At 54.2% G+C, this 18268-nt stretch overlaps 5 protein-coding genes across 5 annotated transcripts; 1 reads left to right on the forward strand and 4 right to left on the reverse strand.

Moving 5' to 3' along the window:
• Window positions 1-210: 210 nt before the first annotated feature.
• Window positions 211-849, reverse strand: PFLUO_LOCUS8657 (uncharacterized protein; the record flags this gene model as incomplete). Its single annotated transcript, XM_073786406.1, has 1 exon — window positions 211-849. The coding sequence occupies one exon, from the start codon at window positions 847-849 to the stop codon at window positions 211-213; it is 639 nt and encodes a 212-aa protein (XP_073642665.1).
• A 191-nt stretch (window positions 850-1040) lies between these two features.
• PFLUO_LOCUS8658 (ATP-dependent DNA helicase MER3) lies at window positions 1041-5842 on the reverse strand (the record flags this gene model as incomplete). The annotated part of the gene is made up of 9 exons (XM_073786407.1): window positions 1041-1890; window positions 1977-2415; window positions 2466-2563; window positions 2613-2764; window positions 2817-3392; window positions 3442-4130; window positions 4183-4301; window positions 4422-5403; window positions 5662-5842. The coding sequence occupies 9 exons, from the start codon at window positions 5840-5842 to the stop codon at window positions 1041-1043; spliced, it is 4086 nt and encodes a 1361-aa protein (XP_073642666.1).
• A 341-nt stretch (window positions 5843-6183) lies between these two features.
• PFLUO_LOCUS8659 (UDP-galactose transporter Gms1) lies at window positions 6184-7735 on the reverse strand (the record flags this gene model as incomplete). Its single annotated transcript, XM_073786408.1, has 4 exons — window positions 6184-6480; window positions 6535-7509; window positions 7562-7591; window positions 7667-7735. 4 exons carry the CDS (start codon window positions 7733-7735, stop codon window positions 6184-6186), a joined length of 1371 nt encoding a protein of 456 aa, XP_073642667.1.
• Window positions 7736-8751: 1016 nt separating this feature from the next.
• On the reverse strand, window positions 8752-11007 carry PFLUO_LOCUS8660 (uncharacterized protein; the record flags this gene model as incomplete). Its single annotated transcript, XM_073786409.1, has 1 exon — window positions 8752-11007. The coding sequence occupies one exon, from the start codon at window positions 11005-11007 to the stop codon at window positions 8752-8754; it is 2256 nt and encodes a 751-aa protein (XP_073642668.1).
• A 3527-nt stretch (window positions 11008-14534) lies between these two features.
• Window positions 14535-17894, forward strand: PFLUO_LOCUS8661 (SCF ubiquitin ligase complex subunit cdc4; the record flags this gene model as incomplete). Its single annotated transcript, XM_073786411.1, has 3 exons — window positions 14535-14969; window positions 15021-17717; window positions 17772-17894. The coding sequence occupies 3 exons, from the start codon at window positions 14535-14537 to the stop codon at window positions 17892-17894; spliced, it is 3255 nt and encodes a 1084-aa protein (XP_073642669.1).
• Window positions 17895-18268: the final 374 nt, after the last annotated feature.

The following is an 18268-nucleotide window of genomic DNA, read 5'->3' on the forward strand; positions in this document are numbered from 1 at the left end:
TGGTACTGTTGTTGTTGGTGGTGGTGGTGGAAGTGGTCGGGTTAGTTCCGCGGAGGTGAAGACGGTGGGTCAAAGCTCGCACTACTACAGACACAGCAAGATCTATATCCATAGACAGTATCTCTTAATTTCGGGGTCCTTCATGTCTAGGTAGTATATCCGGGTATCTCGATCTAAACACAAGTGGTTACAATATATACATAAAAAAAATCACTCCCCATCCGCGCGCTGCTTAATGCCATTCCGTTTCCTCCAGGCCATGACCCCACGATCGAACTCATCGCGAGTCATGCCATCGCGTACCAGACAAAAGGTCACCCCCAGCTCGGTCTCAACATTGCGGTTCCGCGCCTCATCATCAAAAAACAGCATATCCTCATACTCGACCCCACTGGCCTGCTGAATCTTCGCGAAATGCGCCGTCTTGTTCGCAGGGAAGATCTGGATATAATCAAAATGTTCCAGCGCGCGGGTCGTCTTCATTGCGTTCACGGCGGGGTTGTCCGAAAAGGAAGGAATGATATGCAGAGCCTTCAGCATGTCGCGCGCCAGGTCTGGGGCGTGGGTGCGTGATGCGAGCGCGAGCGGGATTTCGCGGGTGTTGCAGGCGTGCACGATTGACGAGACGGCGGGGTAGAAGGCGAACGACTCGCCCCAGCGGTCGACGACGCGAGAGTTGTTGTCGCGCGGCTTCACGGGCGCGCTGACGTGCGTGTCGACCCAGAAGGGCCAGAGCGTGTAGTCGAGGTCGAAGACGATGAGTTTCGGGAGCGGTTGGCCGTCTGTGAAGGTGGCTGGGGCCACGGAGGCGTCTTCGAGCGGCAGAGTGTTTTGGCGCTTGGCTTTCATGGTTGGTAGAGGTGGGGAGATCAAGGAAGAGAGAGAAAAACCGTGGACGGAACAGGGAGTTTGGTCGGACGAAAGCGAGATGGAGCCGTGGGTCCCGCACGGGCCAGTCTAGGTGGATTGGTGGATCGGGGAAGTATAAGAGTGATGATGATATTGTTGTTGACTACCTAGGTGTACGGCTTAAAACTACATCAGAAGAAGTTAACAATGTCCTTGAACTCATCCAGCAGCAGAGGATCGATATCTTCCCACTCGGCAGAGACCTTCATCGCCTTGTGCTCGACCTGCGTCATGGTATCCATCGAAGGAGCAGGCTTGACCCGTTTTTCATGCTGAAACAGCTGCCCTTCCATACCATCCACTTTGCTGGCCTTTCGCTTAGGTTTGCGCGATACGTTTGCCTCTGACGGGATCAGTGCCGCAACGTCTTCTGAAGCCTTAGTTACTTCGGGATCCTTGGAGATCTCCGGTTCGGATATCAGGTCATCCCACACATCGAAGAAATCCAGATCTTCCAGTGGCTTGGGTGGCTTGTTCTGCTTGGCAGAAGATGCGGACATGGCTGTTCCGACTCGGGGAGCAGCAACTTTGGCGGTGTTGCATACTTCTTTCATTTCCTCACTTTCCACTCCCGATCCAGCTGTTTCGTTGCGTTCTTGAGCATGAGCGTTCGGCTTCACCACACTCGATCCCACTTTCCCCATCAGCACCGACGGAGAGAGCAAGTTGTCAAAAAAAATGTCATCGTCATCGCTATAATCGCTCGACATTGTCTTCGGCCGACGGTTGATGTTAACCCCACCACGCTCCGAAAAGGCTGGCAATTCACTCGTCCTTTTCTTCTTGGACTTTTTCTCAGGCAAGGCATTTTCCGCATCTCGTCCCTTCTCCTTCAAGCTGACTGCCGAGTCTTTCTTGTTCAAACTCGCCGACAAGGTCAACTGATTGAGACCGGCACTCTTCTGATTCGGAATAAGAGCCCGTTTCTTACTGGGTTTGGGCGGTTTCTCCAGGCCCTCTCGGCAACAGAAGTGCTTGCAGCTGTGTCACTATCAGTCAGCAGGCGAGATATAAAGTTGGAAGAAAAGTACCTCGTTTTGTCTTTGCATTTGTGATTGCATGCCCACCGTCCAGTCGGAAGTCGGACCGGCTCATTTTCGTTTTCGTTTTCCTCATCATCCAGCTGGACAGAACCCATGTTTGTGTTTGCCGGCCAGGTGTCATTTATGGCGGTCCATCCGTGCGATTTGTATGCTGGGCGGGGCGGGCTGGGAGTGGGAGTATTGTCGATGGACAGCCAGTCTGCACTGTCCAGCTGACAGCTTAACGGCTCAATAAACTTCTTCGCTTTCTCGGGACTCTGGCTTGCAGCAAGGAAGTCGTCGAGATCCAGATCATCGCCGTCGAAGTCATCTTTCTCTCGACTGCGTCGCGCAGATACATCCCCGTTGTGGGAACTGTGCCGTGAAATGTCTTTGCCTACTCCCCTGGCGTTCTCATCGCGTTTACACGGAAAGAAATGCGAGGGCAGGTCAGGTCTGATCTCAGCTTGTCTCCAGGTCCCCGCTATGCACCGTCAGTGTATCCCCAATCTCGTTTTGGGCGGGAAGACGCACCGATATCATCACACATGACATGACAAACAATGAACTGATCTGGGCTCTTCAATTCCGCAGAGAGCTGCACTTGAAGTCCCTCCTGGAGCTTACTCGCACTTCAAGACTATCAGTATTCAATAGCAGGGCGGCATCTAAAAAACTGACCTGACCCGCCTGAAGTCAATCATCCGTCCATCCGAAGTCTCAGCCAATAAGCAGACATAAACAGGTCGACGCTGAAAGAAGACAGGGATTTTGTCGTTCATAAATGCCATGTCCACTTTGAAGCGGATGTTGATGGCGCCGACCTTCGTCTCCTAATTGCTCATGGTCAGTCACAACTCTCAACACAGCTCGATGATGTCAAACCTTGTCCATAATCTTCACAGAAACCCTCAGCTTTGGAAACTCCTTGAGCCGTCCGAGGAGCTTGCTCCCAAAGGGCGGATTTTTACTAAGAACCATCTCGATGCGATGCGCTTCTGTTGATTCCAGTGCTTCGATACTCATGATCCCCGCAGCAGCCAGTCTGCGCACAGCGACAACACCCACCTGCTCGATCTGCTTCATCTGAAGCGGCGAGTGATCCCATACCTTCGCACCAAAGCTACGTGCTAGGGACAAGGCGTTTTGGATGGCGACTGAGTCGCCCCGCGCAATTTGGCAGTCGATTACGCACCGGATCAATCTGCTGACATGCGCAAAGACAAGACTCTTATCCTGCTGGAAGGGGAATTTGTGTTTTTGGAGCTGGTCACTGTCCGGGAACTCGATCGCTCCCAGCTCGGATTGGAGGAGAAGCGAGATCTTGTGGCATGGCAGGGCGATGTCGACTTTGATCGGGTACCGGATGCCGGGGTCATTGTTGATCTCTCGGTACAGAGACTTTTCGCCTGCTTTGAGTCTGAGTTCGCGGAATTCTTCGGCTTGGGAGGTTACGGTAAGCTGGTAGTTGGGTCAGTTTAATCTTCGACAGTTGTAGTTATAAACTCACGGTCTGGGAAATGGTTGCCTGTGGCTTCAACGACAGAAGCGTCTTCATAGTCTCAAATCGAATGTAGTACCGCGCCATTGCTTCCCCGAACCGGGTTGATCGAAGAACATCGGACTCCACCAGCCCACTCTCTTGAAGAAGCTTGATATCCTTCTCACAGATCTGCCGAAGCATCTCATCCTCGTCATCCTGGTTCGCACCCTCCTTGAGCTTGTAATGCGTGGGATTCCGTCGCAGGCGAATAAACAAAAAAGTGCCCGCAAGCCATTTGACCGCCGAGTCCACGTCAGAGACATTTCCCAACCCGATCTCCGCATTCAGGTGCTCAATCAGGTTGAGATGCAAGCAGCTTTCCAGGCTCTCGGAGCCAGAGACCAGTTTTTCGTAATGAGCCACTCGCTCCCTGCGGGTGAGTATCACTGCCGTGGCACTGTCGTCAAACTGGGGCCTGCCGGCTCGACCGAGCATCTGCATCATCTCGAGGTCGGAGTACTCTTTGCACCCGCCATCTTGCCAGACCACAGTGTTTTTGATGATCACCAAGTGACAGGGCAGGTTGACTCCAACTGCAAGTGTTGATGTACAGCAGATCACGTTGATGTCGCCTCCTAGGAAGCCCTTCTCGACGGTATGGCGGTCTACAGGACTAAGTCCAGCGTGGTGGAAGGCCACTCCCGCGGCGATGGTGGCTGCTTCTCAGTAAGCATTCAGCTATCTCATAAAAGTCTAGGAGATACATACTCTTCAGATCGTCATTGTGCGATTCGATACGCTTGCTTGGCCCCTTCCAAAGTCTAGCTGGCGGGTTGGTCATCGTCCACAGAGAAGCCAGTTCTTTGGCAGTGGTAACAGTCGAGTTCCTGGTGCAGCAAAAGATCATGATAGGTCTCTGAGACGAGTGCATCCCAAGAACTTCGGGAAGTCTACACATATCTCACTCAGCAAGACACTTCACGCTCGTCCAGAAAGATTCGACTCACTTGGAAGCACAGATCTTATCAAAAGCAAAATCATTCGCGGTCGACTGATATCCATAAACAAACTTCTGTAATTTGACCGGCCGAAATTCCTCTCCGAAATGCTCTCGGTGCGCAGGAACATGCTGATTTGTGGCATCCTTGCCAAGCCACGTCGCGATATCCTCTGAATTAGGGACCGTCGCGCTGAGAGCCACAAAGCGCACATTCGATCCGATATTCTTCATGCGCGAGACGACTGCTTCGAGGGTGGACCCGCGGGTTTCTTTGAGGATATGCACTTCGTCAATGAGGAACAGTTTAACCAGCTGCATGAGACGCATGTGGTCTTTCCATTTTCGGGTCATGCTGTCCCATTTTTCGGGGGTTGTGATGATGATCTGGCTGTTCTGCACGCTGCGGAGCTGCGTGTAATCTGTGTCGCCGGTGCACTCTGCACATTTGAGGTCCAGGGCGGATAGCTTGTGGTTCCAGTCTCGGAAACGTTCTGCGCAGAGTGCTTTCGTGGGCGCCTGGTAGACAACCTTGAATCGCTCGTCTTTCAGGGTATTGAGGAGTCTGCAGATGGCCAGTTCCATGACAACGGTCTTGCCGCTACCTGTTGGAGCGGAGAGGACAAGATTGTCGCTGGTGTTGTAGACGGGATGGAAGCATTTGGATTGGATTGCGTTGAACAGCGGGAATCGAAAGAGCGATCTGTATGAGTCGGGCAGATCGTTCACGGAGACAAGAACAATCCCTCGAATAGAGGGTGGCATATTGGGGTAGGGCATTTTGGTACGTGTTGTAGTCTCTGTGCTTTGATGTGACGAAAAGGGCTGGGAAGATGGCTGCGTGGTATCAGGTTGATAGTACCTGCGCTCAGTCTCAAGAGAGCCCTGTTCCAGCGGACCTGACTTTAGCATCAACGGACTCGATGGGGTAGCTGATCCCATGTCCGAGGATCTGGACCCTTGGTCTCGAAGAGGGGTGATGCTGGAACTCGCTGGATTCTGTTAGCAACGAAAGTGGATGGATGGTTTGAACTGCCAGAGTCGAGTCACTCACGGTGAAAGAATCTCGAAATCTGCTGGGGAGCATTGCAATGCCTAGGATTGGACTGGTACGATCTCTGAACAGGCGTAGAGATAGGAAACAGTGAGTTCCCTCCAGCCATTGCCATTGATGGAGCTTCGGTTTGGGCCAGTAGCTCGAGATCTACTTGCCCATCAGCGGACGTAAGCGCGAGGGTGTGTGCCCTTACCGAAGGCATCAAACCCCTCTTCGTCATCATCATAGGCAGGAGCCATTGGACCGTGGGCAGACTGCTGGGAACCTTCGATGAGCCTCTCGTCTATCAGACCAGGCCTGGAGCTGTGGGTGGGAGTGGCAGGGTGGGGGTTATCGGGCCGCCGCTTGGAGATGGAGGGGAAGCAGTTAGACATGGAGAAGTGATGACTCTGTCGCATTGTGATTGATGGAGTCAGTTATTGGGGGTAGGTGTGAAGGATGGGAAAGGGAAAGAGAGAGAGACTAGGTGAGGGCACGTGGACAGTATATGAGAACATCTTCATTGCTTCGTATATATGCATGTATGACCGACATCCTCGAGAGGAAATCGAGCAGAAACAAGTTAACAGGCAGACAGAGCATCAAGCTAGTCATGGAGATTCTACCACACATCTCACGGGTCTATCAGATAGTTATCCAAAAGTCATTGAGCCATGAAGGAACAACAAGGGTCCACCATTCATATCTGGACAAAAGTCCACTTCCATCCCTCCCTCTAACTCTTGTCGAAATAGTTACTAGCACTCGCGTTGCGACTGGAGCTGACGCGAGTGTGGCCGGGACCCGGGGAGTTGGGACGGGAGCTGGACATGCCATCAGACAGGAATGGGGTGCTGGGGAGCTTGATGGAGAAGTCGTTGGGCGCGTTCAAGACAGGAGAGCCCTGCTCTCCCGTGGAATCCTTTTCGTAGCTGTCCACCTGGATTGGAGGTGGACGGACGCTTCCAGGGCTGAAGCTGGGGTTGCCGTAGTAGTGTGTGCTGACCAGCACTGCGGCAGCACCGAGGATGAACTATAAACGAAGTGTCAGCGCTCGCTCGTACGAATGGGCTGGAATGCAGCTTACACTCCCAGTAAGCTCAAAGGAAAATAACCAAATGCTGCCGAGGATGCTCAAGATGATACTACCGGTCGTGGCAAAGCTCCTGCCATCTCGCTGAGCTTGGGTGATGTAGAAGCCCGAGGTGAGACCACCCAGAGCTTGCAAGCCAATAGCAGACCACACGGCCCAGTTATATCCCTGGAAGAAGCCATCGTAGGCGATTTTCTCGCCATCCCGGAACACAACTCCAATGAAGAGAGCCGGGAATGCGGAGTAGAAGGCCAATTGCACGTTGCGAATCCAAAGAGACACGCTCGCGGAGCTATCCTTGAGCACTTTCTCAAAGTAGATGCTCGCAAAACCCGACGCCACCGAGGCCCCAATAGCGGCGAGCAGGCCCACGGCCGAGTCCAGATGCGGATCAGCCGTCTGGATGTCCTCCTCAATGCCCTCGTAGGTCGCAGAGCGCTTGTGCAAATTCGCCGCCACCCCTTTAACAGCCTTCCACTCCTCCAATGAGCGCGGGAAGTGCGCGTTTGCATTCTCATCCTGGAGGGACATCTGCTCGGAGTTGGCATCGGGAATCTGCACCAGCGCCACGCCCACCAGGAGAAGGAGAAGCAACCCCCACTTGCGGGCCCCAATGCTCCGTCTGAGGAGCATCAGCCCAAACACGGCCATCGTGAAAAACTTCAATTGGAACGTAACCTGGAACGTGGCGGCCCGCAAGTTCGACAACGCAATGTACTGGAGGGAGTTGGATAGCACCTCGAACCCGGCGGGGATAGCTAGCTTCCAGGAGTCGCCTGAAAATACCGCGTTGGTCAGGGAGAAGAAGAGAGAGGTGGCGGGCATGGATGGTGGAGCGGTTTTGGAGACATCGTAGAGGGCCATTGTGAGGGAGAGGGCGAGCTTGATCACTTCGTTTACGAAGACGGCGGTGGAGGTGAGGTAGCGTTTGCCGCCGGCGGGGGGCATCACTCGAGAGTAATGGGATAACTGGACCAGAATCAGTTTCAGCTCCCGGGGCGGGATGAGTCTGGCAACCTACCAATATGAACCCCGTGGACTGCACCGTCAGCTGCACGAGTACACAAACCAGTCAGTCAGCTATCCGTGTCCCTCGTATATGAACCGTGGAGGGGGCAGCACATACCAAGATCCATGGGGTATTCTTCGTCGCAGCCCGCAGCCACGACGACTGGCGTTGAGCGTGGTCGCCCATGGTGACGAGTTTTGTGTGTGGCAGGATGTGGGTGAATTTTCCGCAGCTCGTAGGGAGCACGAGCACGAGAGTCGTCGCAAGGCAATTGGGTTCACTTCCGTGGTGTAAGGAGCGACCAAGGATGGATGAAAATCAGAGCAAAGAGACAATTCAAGGGCTGCTCGGTGGGTGGCCTGTCAGGTCGACGAGCTAGACTGCCTGGGCCCCAACCTCCACTTCAGCTTTCGGCGATCGGTCAGGGCGAGGGAAAAATAATGAAGTGGCTGGGTAAAGACAGTGTGGACCAGCTGGGAGGGGTGATCCAGGTTATTTATTGTGTTCAAAGGAGAGTGAGGTGGGAGAGAGCTAAGCAAGGGAGAAAGGAGAGAAGCAGAAATCCGGGGAATCTGAGAAGCTGGCCGAATGGGCGGTGTGGATCACGGGGACATAAGCCCGTCAGGTACAGCTGGTTATATCGTTGGGCATGGCCTCGGGGTCACCGTCTTCTCTTCGACTTGGATTTCATTCTCAGTCCTAGCAGAGTCGCACTCATCCGGATCCCAAGGCACTCCATGGCCGCCCCTGACGTCAAATGGCCCCCGGCCACGCACTGCCCCATCTCCGTTCCAAATGTCATCCCCGTGGTCCAATATCAACGGCCCGGGTGATGCGTCCAGTCGGCAGTCCGCCAGCCCAGCCACCGTCCATTTAGGGCGCTTACTCCATGCACGTCAGTCCTAATCTGAATTCGGGATTCTGCAAGACGAGACTATTGAGATGGAAATTGTAGAATTGGGTATAAAGAGACCATGTGGGTAAAAACAAAGAAAAGGCACCGTCGGTGACGAACAAAGGTTCTAATGAAATCAATCAAATGGCCAACAAGATAATCAAAGAGACGCCAGGAGTCCGATATGCACAAAGAGTCAAGGGAAACGCAGAAAGAATGGGTGGGCGATCGAGGGAGTACACGAACGCAGGTCTTGATACAGATCATGAAAAGAAAAATTAATTAAGTGGATGTACCGGGAGAAGGCTCAATGCACGGCAGCAACGCTGGCACGATCCTGGTTCTGGTTCCAGTCAAAGTCAAAAGACCAGAGCGGAAGAGAGTGCTTGCGCTTCGGATCACCCTTCTCATCCAACATGATCGCCTCACTGCTATCCGTGCGGCGGCGGGCATGCTGTTTCTGATCCTCCGGAATGGCGGGAGGCGGATGGTTGGGAGGGGGCTTGGCCGAAGGCAGCGGCGAGAAGCGGTGCATGGGCAGAGTCGGGGTGAGCGGCGAGGTACCGCTGGTGGTGGCGGGCGAGGGCAGGCTGCTCTCGGAGTAGGGCATGCTGAACCCGGGTGACACGATAGAATTAGTTTTCTGTTCAGTATCAGAACCCGAGCTTCGCGAAGAGGGGCCGTTGCCCGTGTGAGTGGCACCTTGAATCTGCGTGCCGGCGTAGATGGGTGGGAGACCCGGCGGCAGGACGGCGCTGAGGCGTAGGAAGGATGTGTCGGAGCCACAGAAGGAGTCGCGCGACGGCGCCGTCGAGATCATAGATGTCCGGTCGGGCTGCTCGCCGTTGTAGTGGAAGATACTCGGTGTGATCTTGCCCTTACGCACGCGCATTGCCTCCAGGAGATCCTGCTCTTGTCGAGTCACCGCAATAACACGGCTCCTCCGGTTCATGTCTTTAAGCTCTTGCGGCGTGAGCTGTTTTGGCTTTCCCGGCTGGGCGACGGCCGAGGTGGCGTTTGACTGCCGGGACGGGGTTCGTCGAGTCGTGTTCGAGGCCACACCGGTCGATGACATGGATGTGTTCCTGCGCGCTGATTGACTGGGCTGACTCGGTTGGATCTGAGCCGATCCGCGGCTGCTGGTCGAGGATGCCCGCTCGAATCGTTTCAGGGTCGGGCTGATCATAGCATGTGCCGTCGAGGCAGTGTAAATCTCCGGGTCGAACTCCCCGTAGGTAGCCACGCTATCCCTGAACTGTTTGTGGGCGGCAACCGGGTGATGCTCTGCGATCGGTGTGTCGTCGTCATCTTCACCCTCACTCTCGGATGAAGAGAGACAGAGAACACTCGAGTTCTGCAAGTCCTGGTTCTTCAAGGTGGTCTTACTACTCTTCTTGGTTAACGAGCTCTTCATACTCCGCTTGTCATATGATTCCTCGGGCGGAGTCATGAGTCGCTGACGGACCGAATCCATCCGGGAATTAGGTCCCAGATAGGAGTCTTTGCGCCGACTGCTGACAGAGGGATTGTGCGTGGGCCCAGGCCGGGCGCCTGTCTCCAGGGTTTCCAATGTACGTCCGCGGTCTGTCCGCAATTGCTCGCGGCTGCTGCTGTATACGCTAGAGCGACTCAACAGTGACCGCCGCGCGGCATATCGGTCGAGAGCGAGATCAATCTCACTGGTGCCGACTGTCCGCTCGAGAGGGTGTTCAACCCATTCGCCATCTTTCGTCTCCGCGATTGACGCGAGATCCGAATTATCGGCCAGCTTGGGGGCCTCGGTTCTCTTGGCCCGAGGCGGGGGTGCATCGGCTAGTCTGGGAACAGGCTTGCTTGCCGGCATATCGGGTCTGGTTGACGGATAGGTTGATGGATAGTCTGAATACACCGAGACGGGAGACGGCGACTTGGTCATGCGTTGAGGAGAGAACAGAGGCGGTGCCTGGTTCCGGGGCTTCGGGAAGAGGAGGGAGAGGTCAATTCGCGAGGGCCGCATCTTCCGTTTGGACTCTTTGGTTGGGGTCCGAGGCGGTTGCTGTTGGTAGGTGACCTGCGGCTCAGCATGCAGCCCGTGTCGTATTCGGGGCTGCAGACTGGGATCTTCGGACGTTTTGGGCCGGTGAGACTCCTTCGAGGTGAAATATGAGAAGAGGGTGGACGAGGAGCCGGATTGGTGTACTTTCTTGGAAGGCTTTGGGAGTGGCGGTGCAGGGTCGTGGGAGCGGTAGTCTTGGCCCAACAGTGGTGACGAGGCTCGAACACGAAGATGGTGAGCCGGGGCCGAGGCCTCTTGGGTGGAACGGCTGAAGAGGCTGTTCTTGCGGGAGGTGCTGTCCGGAGTTCTGACATAGCTCGGTCGTCGTGCGTTCCGGGGTGGCTCCCATCCGCCATGCTCGCTGTACACGGGCAGATCGGTGCCGAGGATCCTCGAGGCCTTGGACGCCTTCCGTTCGAGGTATCGCCGGTCTTCCTGGCTGGCGTTCATTGTGGATGATGGCCGTCGCGGGTTGGCACTGGAGGTGCGAAGGGGTACATGGACCGGAGAAGGGTCACGGTGTGGCATGGGAAGGAAAACGGTCAATTGCCCATGCACTGGGGGGGTTTAGGGCGGTTCAAGTAGTGTTGTGGTTCTTCTCGCTTGGGCAACCGAGTCGATCTACTCCACTGGGGGTTGCGACAGGGGCAGTGTCGACGCTCCACCACGAACCATGAAACCGCGTGGATGAAGCGGGGAAAACGCGCGAAAGTCTCACTCGGGAGCGATGATTGTTGGTATGGATGCGACGAAGGGAACAAGTGAACGGGAGAAGAAACAGAAGAACACCAGGACAGGATCCAGTGTCTCAAAAGATTTCCTGACAGGCGGCACTGAAAGGGGGGATGTATGCATGGACCACACACTAGACTCACTAGGGCTTGTTTCATTTCGACGGGTGGAGATGATGGGTCTCTCTCGCTTGCTGGCCGATTCCTCCCGTTGGATTGATCTGGCTAGTAGCCCCGTGTTGGATCCCAGGCGGTCGGTCCAGTATCCGGCTGAGAACCCATCCCTTGCATCGACGAACAAGCTTAAATGCACACGTGTGACCGGCCTGGTGGGATTTCCAATCCGTCTTCTATAATTGAGTTGACGGGATGATTTCGAATCTACGCACGGGGCTGCGCCGTCCGATCGGTGGATCAGGAACTATGGAGTCCATCCCGATAGTCTCGTCCGCCATTCTTGTCGTCCCAGTGCAGATCTCCCCGATCGGGGCCAGTCCCGGTGGTCGCCAGCCGCGTTAGCTGGCGATGTGGCGCTCTGACAAATTAATCTTCGTTGGCTCTTAGATCTCCCGACGAAAAGGGGAGACCACGGGGGAGACCAAAAGGGGTGTCGATCAACAGGCCCTGGTTTCCACGGCAAGCCAATCTGACAGGCGAAAGTCAAATGCTCGTGGTCTGACTGCTTACGACTGACTCGGTCTGAGACGCGGAGGACTCGATCAAAACAGAAAACGGCAGCGCAGGAGAACCCGGCGGCTGCCCAATGAGCTGGTTTGAGATGCTTTTTCTTGTCGCTGCGATCGTAGTCTGCTAATCATCATGGTAGACGAGCCTAGTGGGTGATGGTCGGCAATAATCAATGATTAGTGGGCGGATCAAATAGCGTGCAAGTCCTGTCCGGAGAACGCGGATGATTTGCTTCCAAGGAAGTGCCGATCGTGCTAGATCATCCGTCCGGGGTCGGTGTCAGAATATGTAGGTCGGATCACTACACTGGGAATCGGATGAAACGAAAGAAAGCTTTGTGTTCGCCCGGCCGGAAATGGTCAATACGGTGGAGTTCTACCGGCGGTGATTCCCCAGGTTTCTGAAGCCAGCCCTAATTCCTCGGCCGGCCCCAACATATTCTCCCATGGCAGATTCGACCACTCTGCTGGTGTCAGGATCCCCGACGGTGGATCAGGGTCATCTCCGCATCTCCGCTGCGACAACTACAGTGCAGAAGATTATGACCCTTCCCCAAGGCTTCCAACCCGTCTCGGTGATCGCTTGTTGGGCAACTCCGTTGCCTGGGAATGTTGTCACCCAAGATGGAAAGCGCGTTGACTATCAAACTATCAGATCATCAGATAGTCAAATGGGTCCTCCCACGTAGCGAAGAAAGAAGCTGAAAATTAACGGCTGGCATATACAATTATGGACAGTCGCGTTGTTCGTATACCCCGTGCGTGCGCTTTCTTTCCGCATGAGCAGGACTGCGGCTATATTGTGATGGAATCCATAGAGGGAAAGGTCATCGATCTATTGAAGGACATTTCCGCGATCGAAAAGATTGCGGGCATGCTTGAGCACTTCGCAACGTTGCCTTCTGCTTCGTTGATGGGAATTCTGCCGGCTTCTATCTAAAGTGTTTTGAGTTCGGTTCGTAGTGGATTATCTCTTGAACTTGATGCATCCCCTCTCCAGTCAAGAGTTGGCGCAGAAAGTGCCCTGCTTGGAGGAATGACTTATCCAACAGTATGCTTTGTAAGTCAGGGCGGCCCAATTGTTGGTTGATCGAAACTTGTCTGCTTCCAGCCAATATGAAAAGTGGACGCTAAGCGAAAGGGTATCAAAGATTCCATGAATTATATCCCTGTGCCTCCTCCAATGCCAGAAAACCCAGCGGAGTAGTTTAAGCCGGTCCAACGCGAATATCCTGCACCGACAAGGTGTATTCCTGTTACCTCTCCGAGCTCGCTTTCAGAAGGTGGGAAATATAATCGATTTCCCAATCGCCTTAAGAATCGCCCTGCACCTCTTACAAGCCATCTAAAGCGACCTAGGATCGGTGCTACTACGGAAGCACACCTGAGAAAGGAGAGAACAGTCCCTCCGAGCTTCGACTATATATTAATGATGATGACGATGACAATGTATTCTGTTATAGGCCGTTGTCACGATCTATCAAATAAATGCAAAGAAACTGCATACCCGCCCCCTAGTAGTCGGGCCCTCACCGCTCTCGCTGGTGAGGGCCCGACTACTAGGGGGCGGGTATCATCCTGATTGATAGATGGAGTGTAGGGTTGGGCCAATCATCACTATCTCTGCAATTCTGCAGGCACGATCTCCAGGAATATCGGTGTTAGGGTGGCATCCTTATTGGTTATTGGGCAGCCTATGCCAAGCGCAAAGTGCTATCATAGGTCCCAGGATTTTTATTGCAACTGCAGGGCAGAGTTAAATATATATCCTGCACTCCTTGCTTCACCGGATGCTATACTACCTCGGTACATCTTGAGCGTCGTGCCATCGTACAACTGACCCTACGATCATATTCACTTCTCTCCTCTATGGACAAATACATTTCCACCCTCAACACGCCGGTCACATCGTCATGAATGATGGCGTCAGGTGCGCCCCCACCACACGTGACCTGTGGCGACCGGGATCTGGACCGAAGCCGGTTTGGCAGACACGAGGAGGGATGACGGTGAAATAAAACACACAAGGGGCCATAGGTGAACCGGCAGGCTGTGCGACGGTGTAAAAGTATGCCAGGCTGGGCAGTGGTGAATCATTCTGAGCACACTAGGGAGAAGAAGGAGGCGGCGTTGCTTCCGGTGTTATTGGGGTAGCGAAGCAGAAAAAGGAGCGCTAGGTAGGGAAGACCAAAACAAAATCATTTTATATTCGTAGCAGTAGTATACTATTCCTGAGTGTTCACATTTAGCACCTTGGAGAAAAACGAAGAGTGGCTGGTGGCCGAATTACTTGTTGTTGTTCTCCGCCCCAACTCCTTCTTCTTGCCTTGTCAGCCGCCACTGTTTCTTCTCCCCTTCTTCCTTAGCCTTCCTTGCTTTAACACCCTCGGCCGTCAACCGGTTTCCTGTTTGTTATTGTCTCGCATTTCACAACTCTGCCTTTCCTCCTTCCACTATGTTCTAATCCATCCCATCTCCCTCCTTTGGATGCTCTTGCATGCGTCTACCGGACTGACGGTTGTGCTCTGCAAGCATCCTCGGATCACTCCGATCTCGCTGAGGCTGCGGGCGTTTCTTTTTTGCCTTCTCACCACAGCTGTCTCCTCATGAGTGCCTCTTCCTCTGAGAGCACTCCATCATGACTTCGAACCCTTCTGGCTCTCAACTTTCCGAAGTGAAGCCGGCCACCGGTCAAAACGCGTCTTCCTCCACCCTACATCCTCCCTCCCGTGCCACCCTCGGTCCGGACTCTCGCCTTGTACTCTCACAAAAACGTGAGATGGATGGGCAGGATAAAGACACCTTCGGCCAAGGGCATCCGAATGACGCTCTCGGCCAGTTCTCCTTCGCCCCCACTACCCGCACAACGGTGGTGACGACAACCACCACCACCACCACATCCTTCCCCCCTCTGATGATCAAACCTCCGCGTGCAGTCAAGGACCTAGATACCCGTCAGTACCCTCTCGCGTCGTCTCCAACTCCAGCGGCGTTGAGGAACCTGAAGTTCAAAATTGGGGACCGTTCGGTCGTGTTCAACGAGCCGGAAGACTCCACCAACGCTGTCCACGAGGTGAGTTAGATCACATTCTGTCTAGTCTTCGAATGCTAAAGTTATGTATAGCTGAAGGAAAAGAACGACGCGTTGAAAACGTTGAATGGTCTAATTCGGTCCGTGAATTCGTTTGCCTCGGAAGGCGAGAACCCATCCCGACGACTGGCACCGCCGAGATTGTCGACCAACACTTCAAGTCTCTCTCGAAATCGGCCCGTCTCACCTATCTCCATCCCAGAGCCACGCCTTTCAGCCCTGCCCCGAACCCGGTCCACTCGAAATATCTCTGAGCCGATCTCACGACGTACCCGCAATGGCGGCCCTACATCCACTCACCTGTCGGCTGCTGGTTTGGCCACTCCAGAGACCGAACACCAGATGCCAGCTCCCGGAGATGGCATTTTTACACGACAGAGGATCAACAGTGCGGCTTTCCCGCGCAGTGAGCCTCTGCTCCATTCTCCTCTCTCATCCGAGCTCGGAGCCGCTGGGGCTCCGCAACCCCCCAATGTCGACTCTTTCCTGTCGAATAGACCAGCCAACACTCATCGTGCAGGCTCTGCCTCGAGAAATGGACCAAAAAGTGAAAACGAGACGGACGGGGCAGCTGCTACTAGTGAATCGGCCTCGCAGCAACCTGATACGATCGCAGAGCCTGCCGTGCAGCAGGAACCGGAACAACTCACTTCGCTCTCTGCTATTGAAAATGCTCTAGCGCAGGACATGTGCCTACCGAGCCCCAGCTTGTCTCCCGTGGCGGCCATGAATGCCATGCATGCCGATTCGTTTGAATCTGAGGGACTTGATGTCGACACGGATTCCAGTCTAGATCACAGTATCTCCCGCTTCTCGAAAGCTCTCCGACCTGAAGAGAATGATGCTTCACGGGCCCTCAGTTTCCAACCAACTAGCGACTCAAGTTCGCGTTCGACATCTCTTCTGGATATGCCGAAGGTGCTAGAGTTTTTTGATTCTGTGCCCGAGGAACTCAAAACATATCTCATGTACCAGTTTCTCCGTCGGTGCCCCAAGCCTACCCTGCATTTTGTGGCCGATATTGTCAACCCGACATTGAAGTGTGACTTCTTGGCTCTTCTTCCCCTTGAGCTCAGCCTTAACATCGTCAAATACCTTGATGTTCAGACAATGTGCCGTGCCGCTCAGGTGTCCAAGAAGTGGAGACACATTGTTAACTCAGATGAGAAGACCTGGAAAGAACTTCTTGACCGGGATGGCTTTGCGCTCTCAGATGGAGAATTAGAACGTGCCATCAGAGAAGGGTGGGGCTGGCAGCTTCCTTGCGGCATCGAAGAGCCCGAGAAGAACCTTAGCTCGCAGTCGTTAGCCAAGGGTGACAAGGAGATGTCTCCTGCCTTTTCTTCAAATTCTGGCCCAAGTGATAGAACATCATCATTGGGGTCTCTGGGATCCGGCCGGCGGTCTAAGCGCAAGGCAAACACTCGTGCCTCGAGCCGCAAGCTTGCCAAGCGTAAGATCTCGTCAAGTGGGAATGCCCAACCCGAACCGAATTGGAAGAAGGACATTGCTGCGTCGGAGGCCCCTTACGCAGCGGCCAATGCTGCAGCCCTAGCTGTTCCCTATCCAGAGATCGGTCTGCCGTCGCTTCGCGGCCTCTATCTGCACAAGTCTCTCTATCGCCGGCACCATGCCATTCGCAGAGGATGGATGAAACCGAACGTCAAGCCCCAGCATATCGCTTTCCGTGCTCACGACCGTCATGTTGTTACCTGCCTCCAGTTCGACACGGACAAAATCTTGACCGGAAGTGATGACACCAATATCAACGTGTACGACACCAAGACCGGCGCGTTGAAAGCGACCCTGGAAGGCCACGATGGTGGCGTTTGGGCTCTCGAATACTACGGCAATACCTTGGTGTCCGGATCCACCGATCGCTCGGTTCGTGTGTGGGATATCGAGCGAGCTAGATGTACCCAGGTCTTTCAAGGCCACACTTCCACCGTCCGGTGCTTGCAGATCGTTCTTCCCACTGAGGTAGGCAAGGATGAGCACGGTCGTCCCGAGATGAAGCCCAAGCAGCCGCTCATCATCACCGGGTCTCGTGATTCTAACCTGCGGGTGTGGAAGCTCCCAAAGCCTGGGGACCCTGTGTACTTCCAGAACGGAGGTCTTATGGATGATTCCGATTGTCCATACTTTGTCCGCGTCCTTACTGGTCATCAGCATTCCGTTCGTGCCATTGCAGCTCATGGCGATACTCTTGTTAGTGGCAGCTACGATTGCACGGTGAGAGTGTGGAAGATATCTACTGGGCAGGTCTTGCATACGTTGCAGGGCCACTCCATGAAGGTGTACAGCGTGGTCTTGGACCATGCGCGAAACCGCTGCATCAGTGGTGCCATGGACCACATGGTCAAAGTGTGGTCGCTGGATGACGGCTCCGTTCTGTATAACCTGGAGGGCCACACGTCTCTTGTCGGCCTTCTCGCCCTGCAGAACGACCGCCTCGTCTCAGCCGCTGCCGACTCCACCCTTCGAATCTGGGATCCTGAGAATGGCCAGTGCAAGAGCATGCTAAGCGCGCACACCGGTGCTATCACCTGCTTCCAGCATGATGGCCAAAAGGTCATCTCAGGATCGGATCGGACTTTGAAGATGTGGGACGTGAGCAATGGCGCGTGTGTGCGCGACCTGCTCACCGATCTCACCGGTGTCTGGCAGGTCAAGTTCAATGACCGGCGCTGTGTTGCGGCCGTGCAGCGTGATAACCTCACGTACATTGAGGTGAGTAACCTTGGGTCCCTAAGAAAGGATTCATGCTAACGTCTTTGCTCCCAGGTTCTCGATTTCGGCGCTGGCCGGGACGGCCTGCCCAAAAGCAGACTGGGCAAACGGACAGTCGTCAACCGGCGCGGGCGAGAGCTATTGAACAACGACAACGTCGACGACGATTCCGACTAAAACCCTCAATCCCAACACGACAAGCCAAGTGTTTCTTCTGAGCCTTACACCAGGCTGGAGGAAACTTCTCCTTTACTGCGTCTCCCTTTTTCTTTCCCTCTATCTCTCTTTCGGACAACCATTTCTCCCATCCACGATACCCATCATTACGACTCTTGTCTTCCATTGGGAACCCCTTTGCATAGCGCGGTCGGCATTGTTTGGTTAAGCAGCATTACACAGAACGATGGAGGAAACAGGCGTTTGACTTGACATTGACATTGACTGCTTTTGATTTCTTACCAACATCCCCCCGAGCAAAATTATCCTCTCGATTTTTCCAGTCCCCCTTTTTGCATCTTGTCAAAGGCCTCTACTTTTCTTCGTGCACAGCT

The sequence above is a fragment of the Penicillium psychrofluorescens genome (assembly GCF_964197705.1).
Source record: "Penicillium psychrofluorescens genome assembly, chromosome: 6".
Taxonomy (NCBI): Eukaryota; Fungi; Ascomycota; class Eurotiomycetes; order Eurotiales; family Aspergillaceae; genus Penicillium; species Penicillium psychrofluorescens.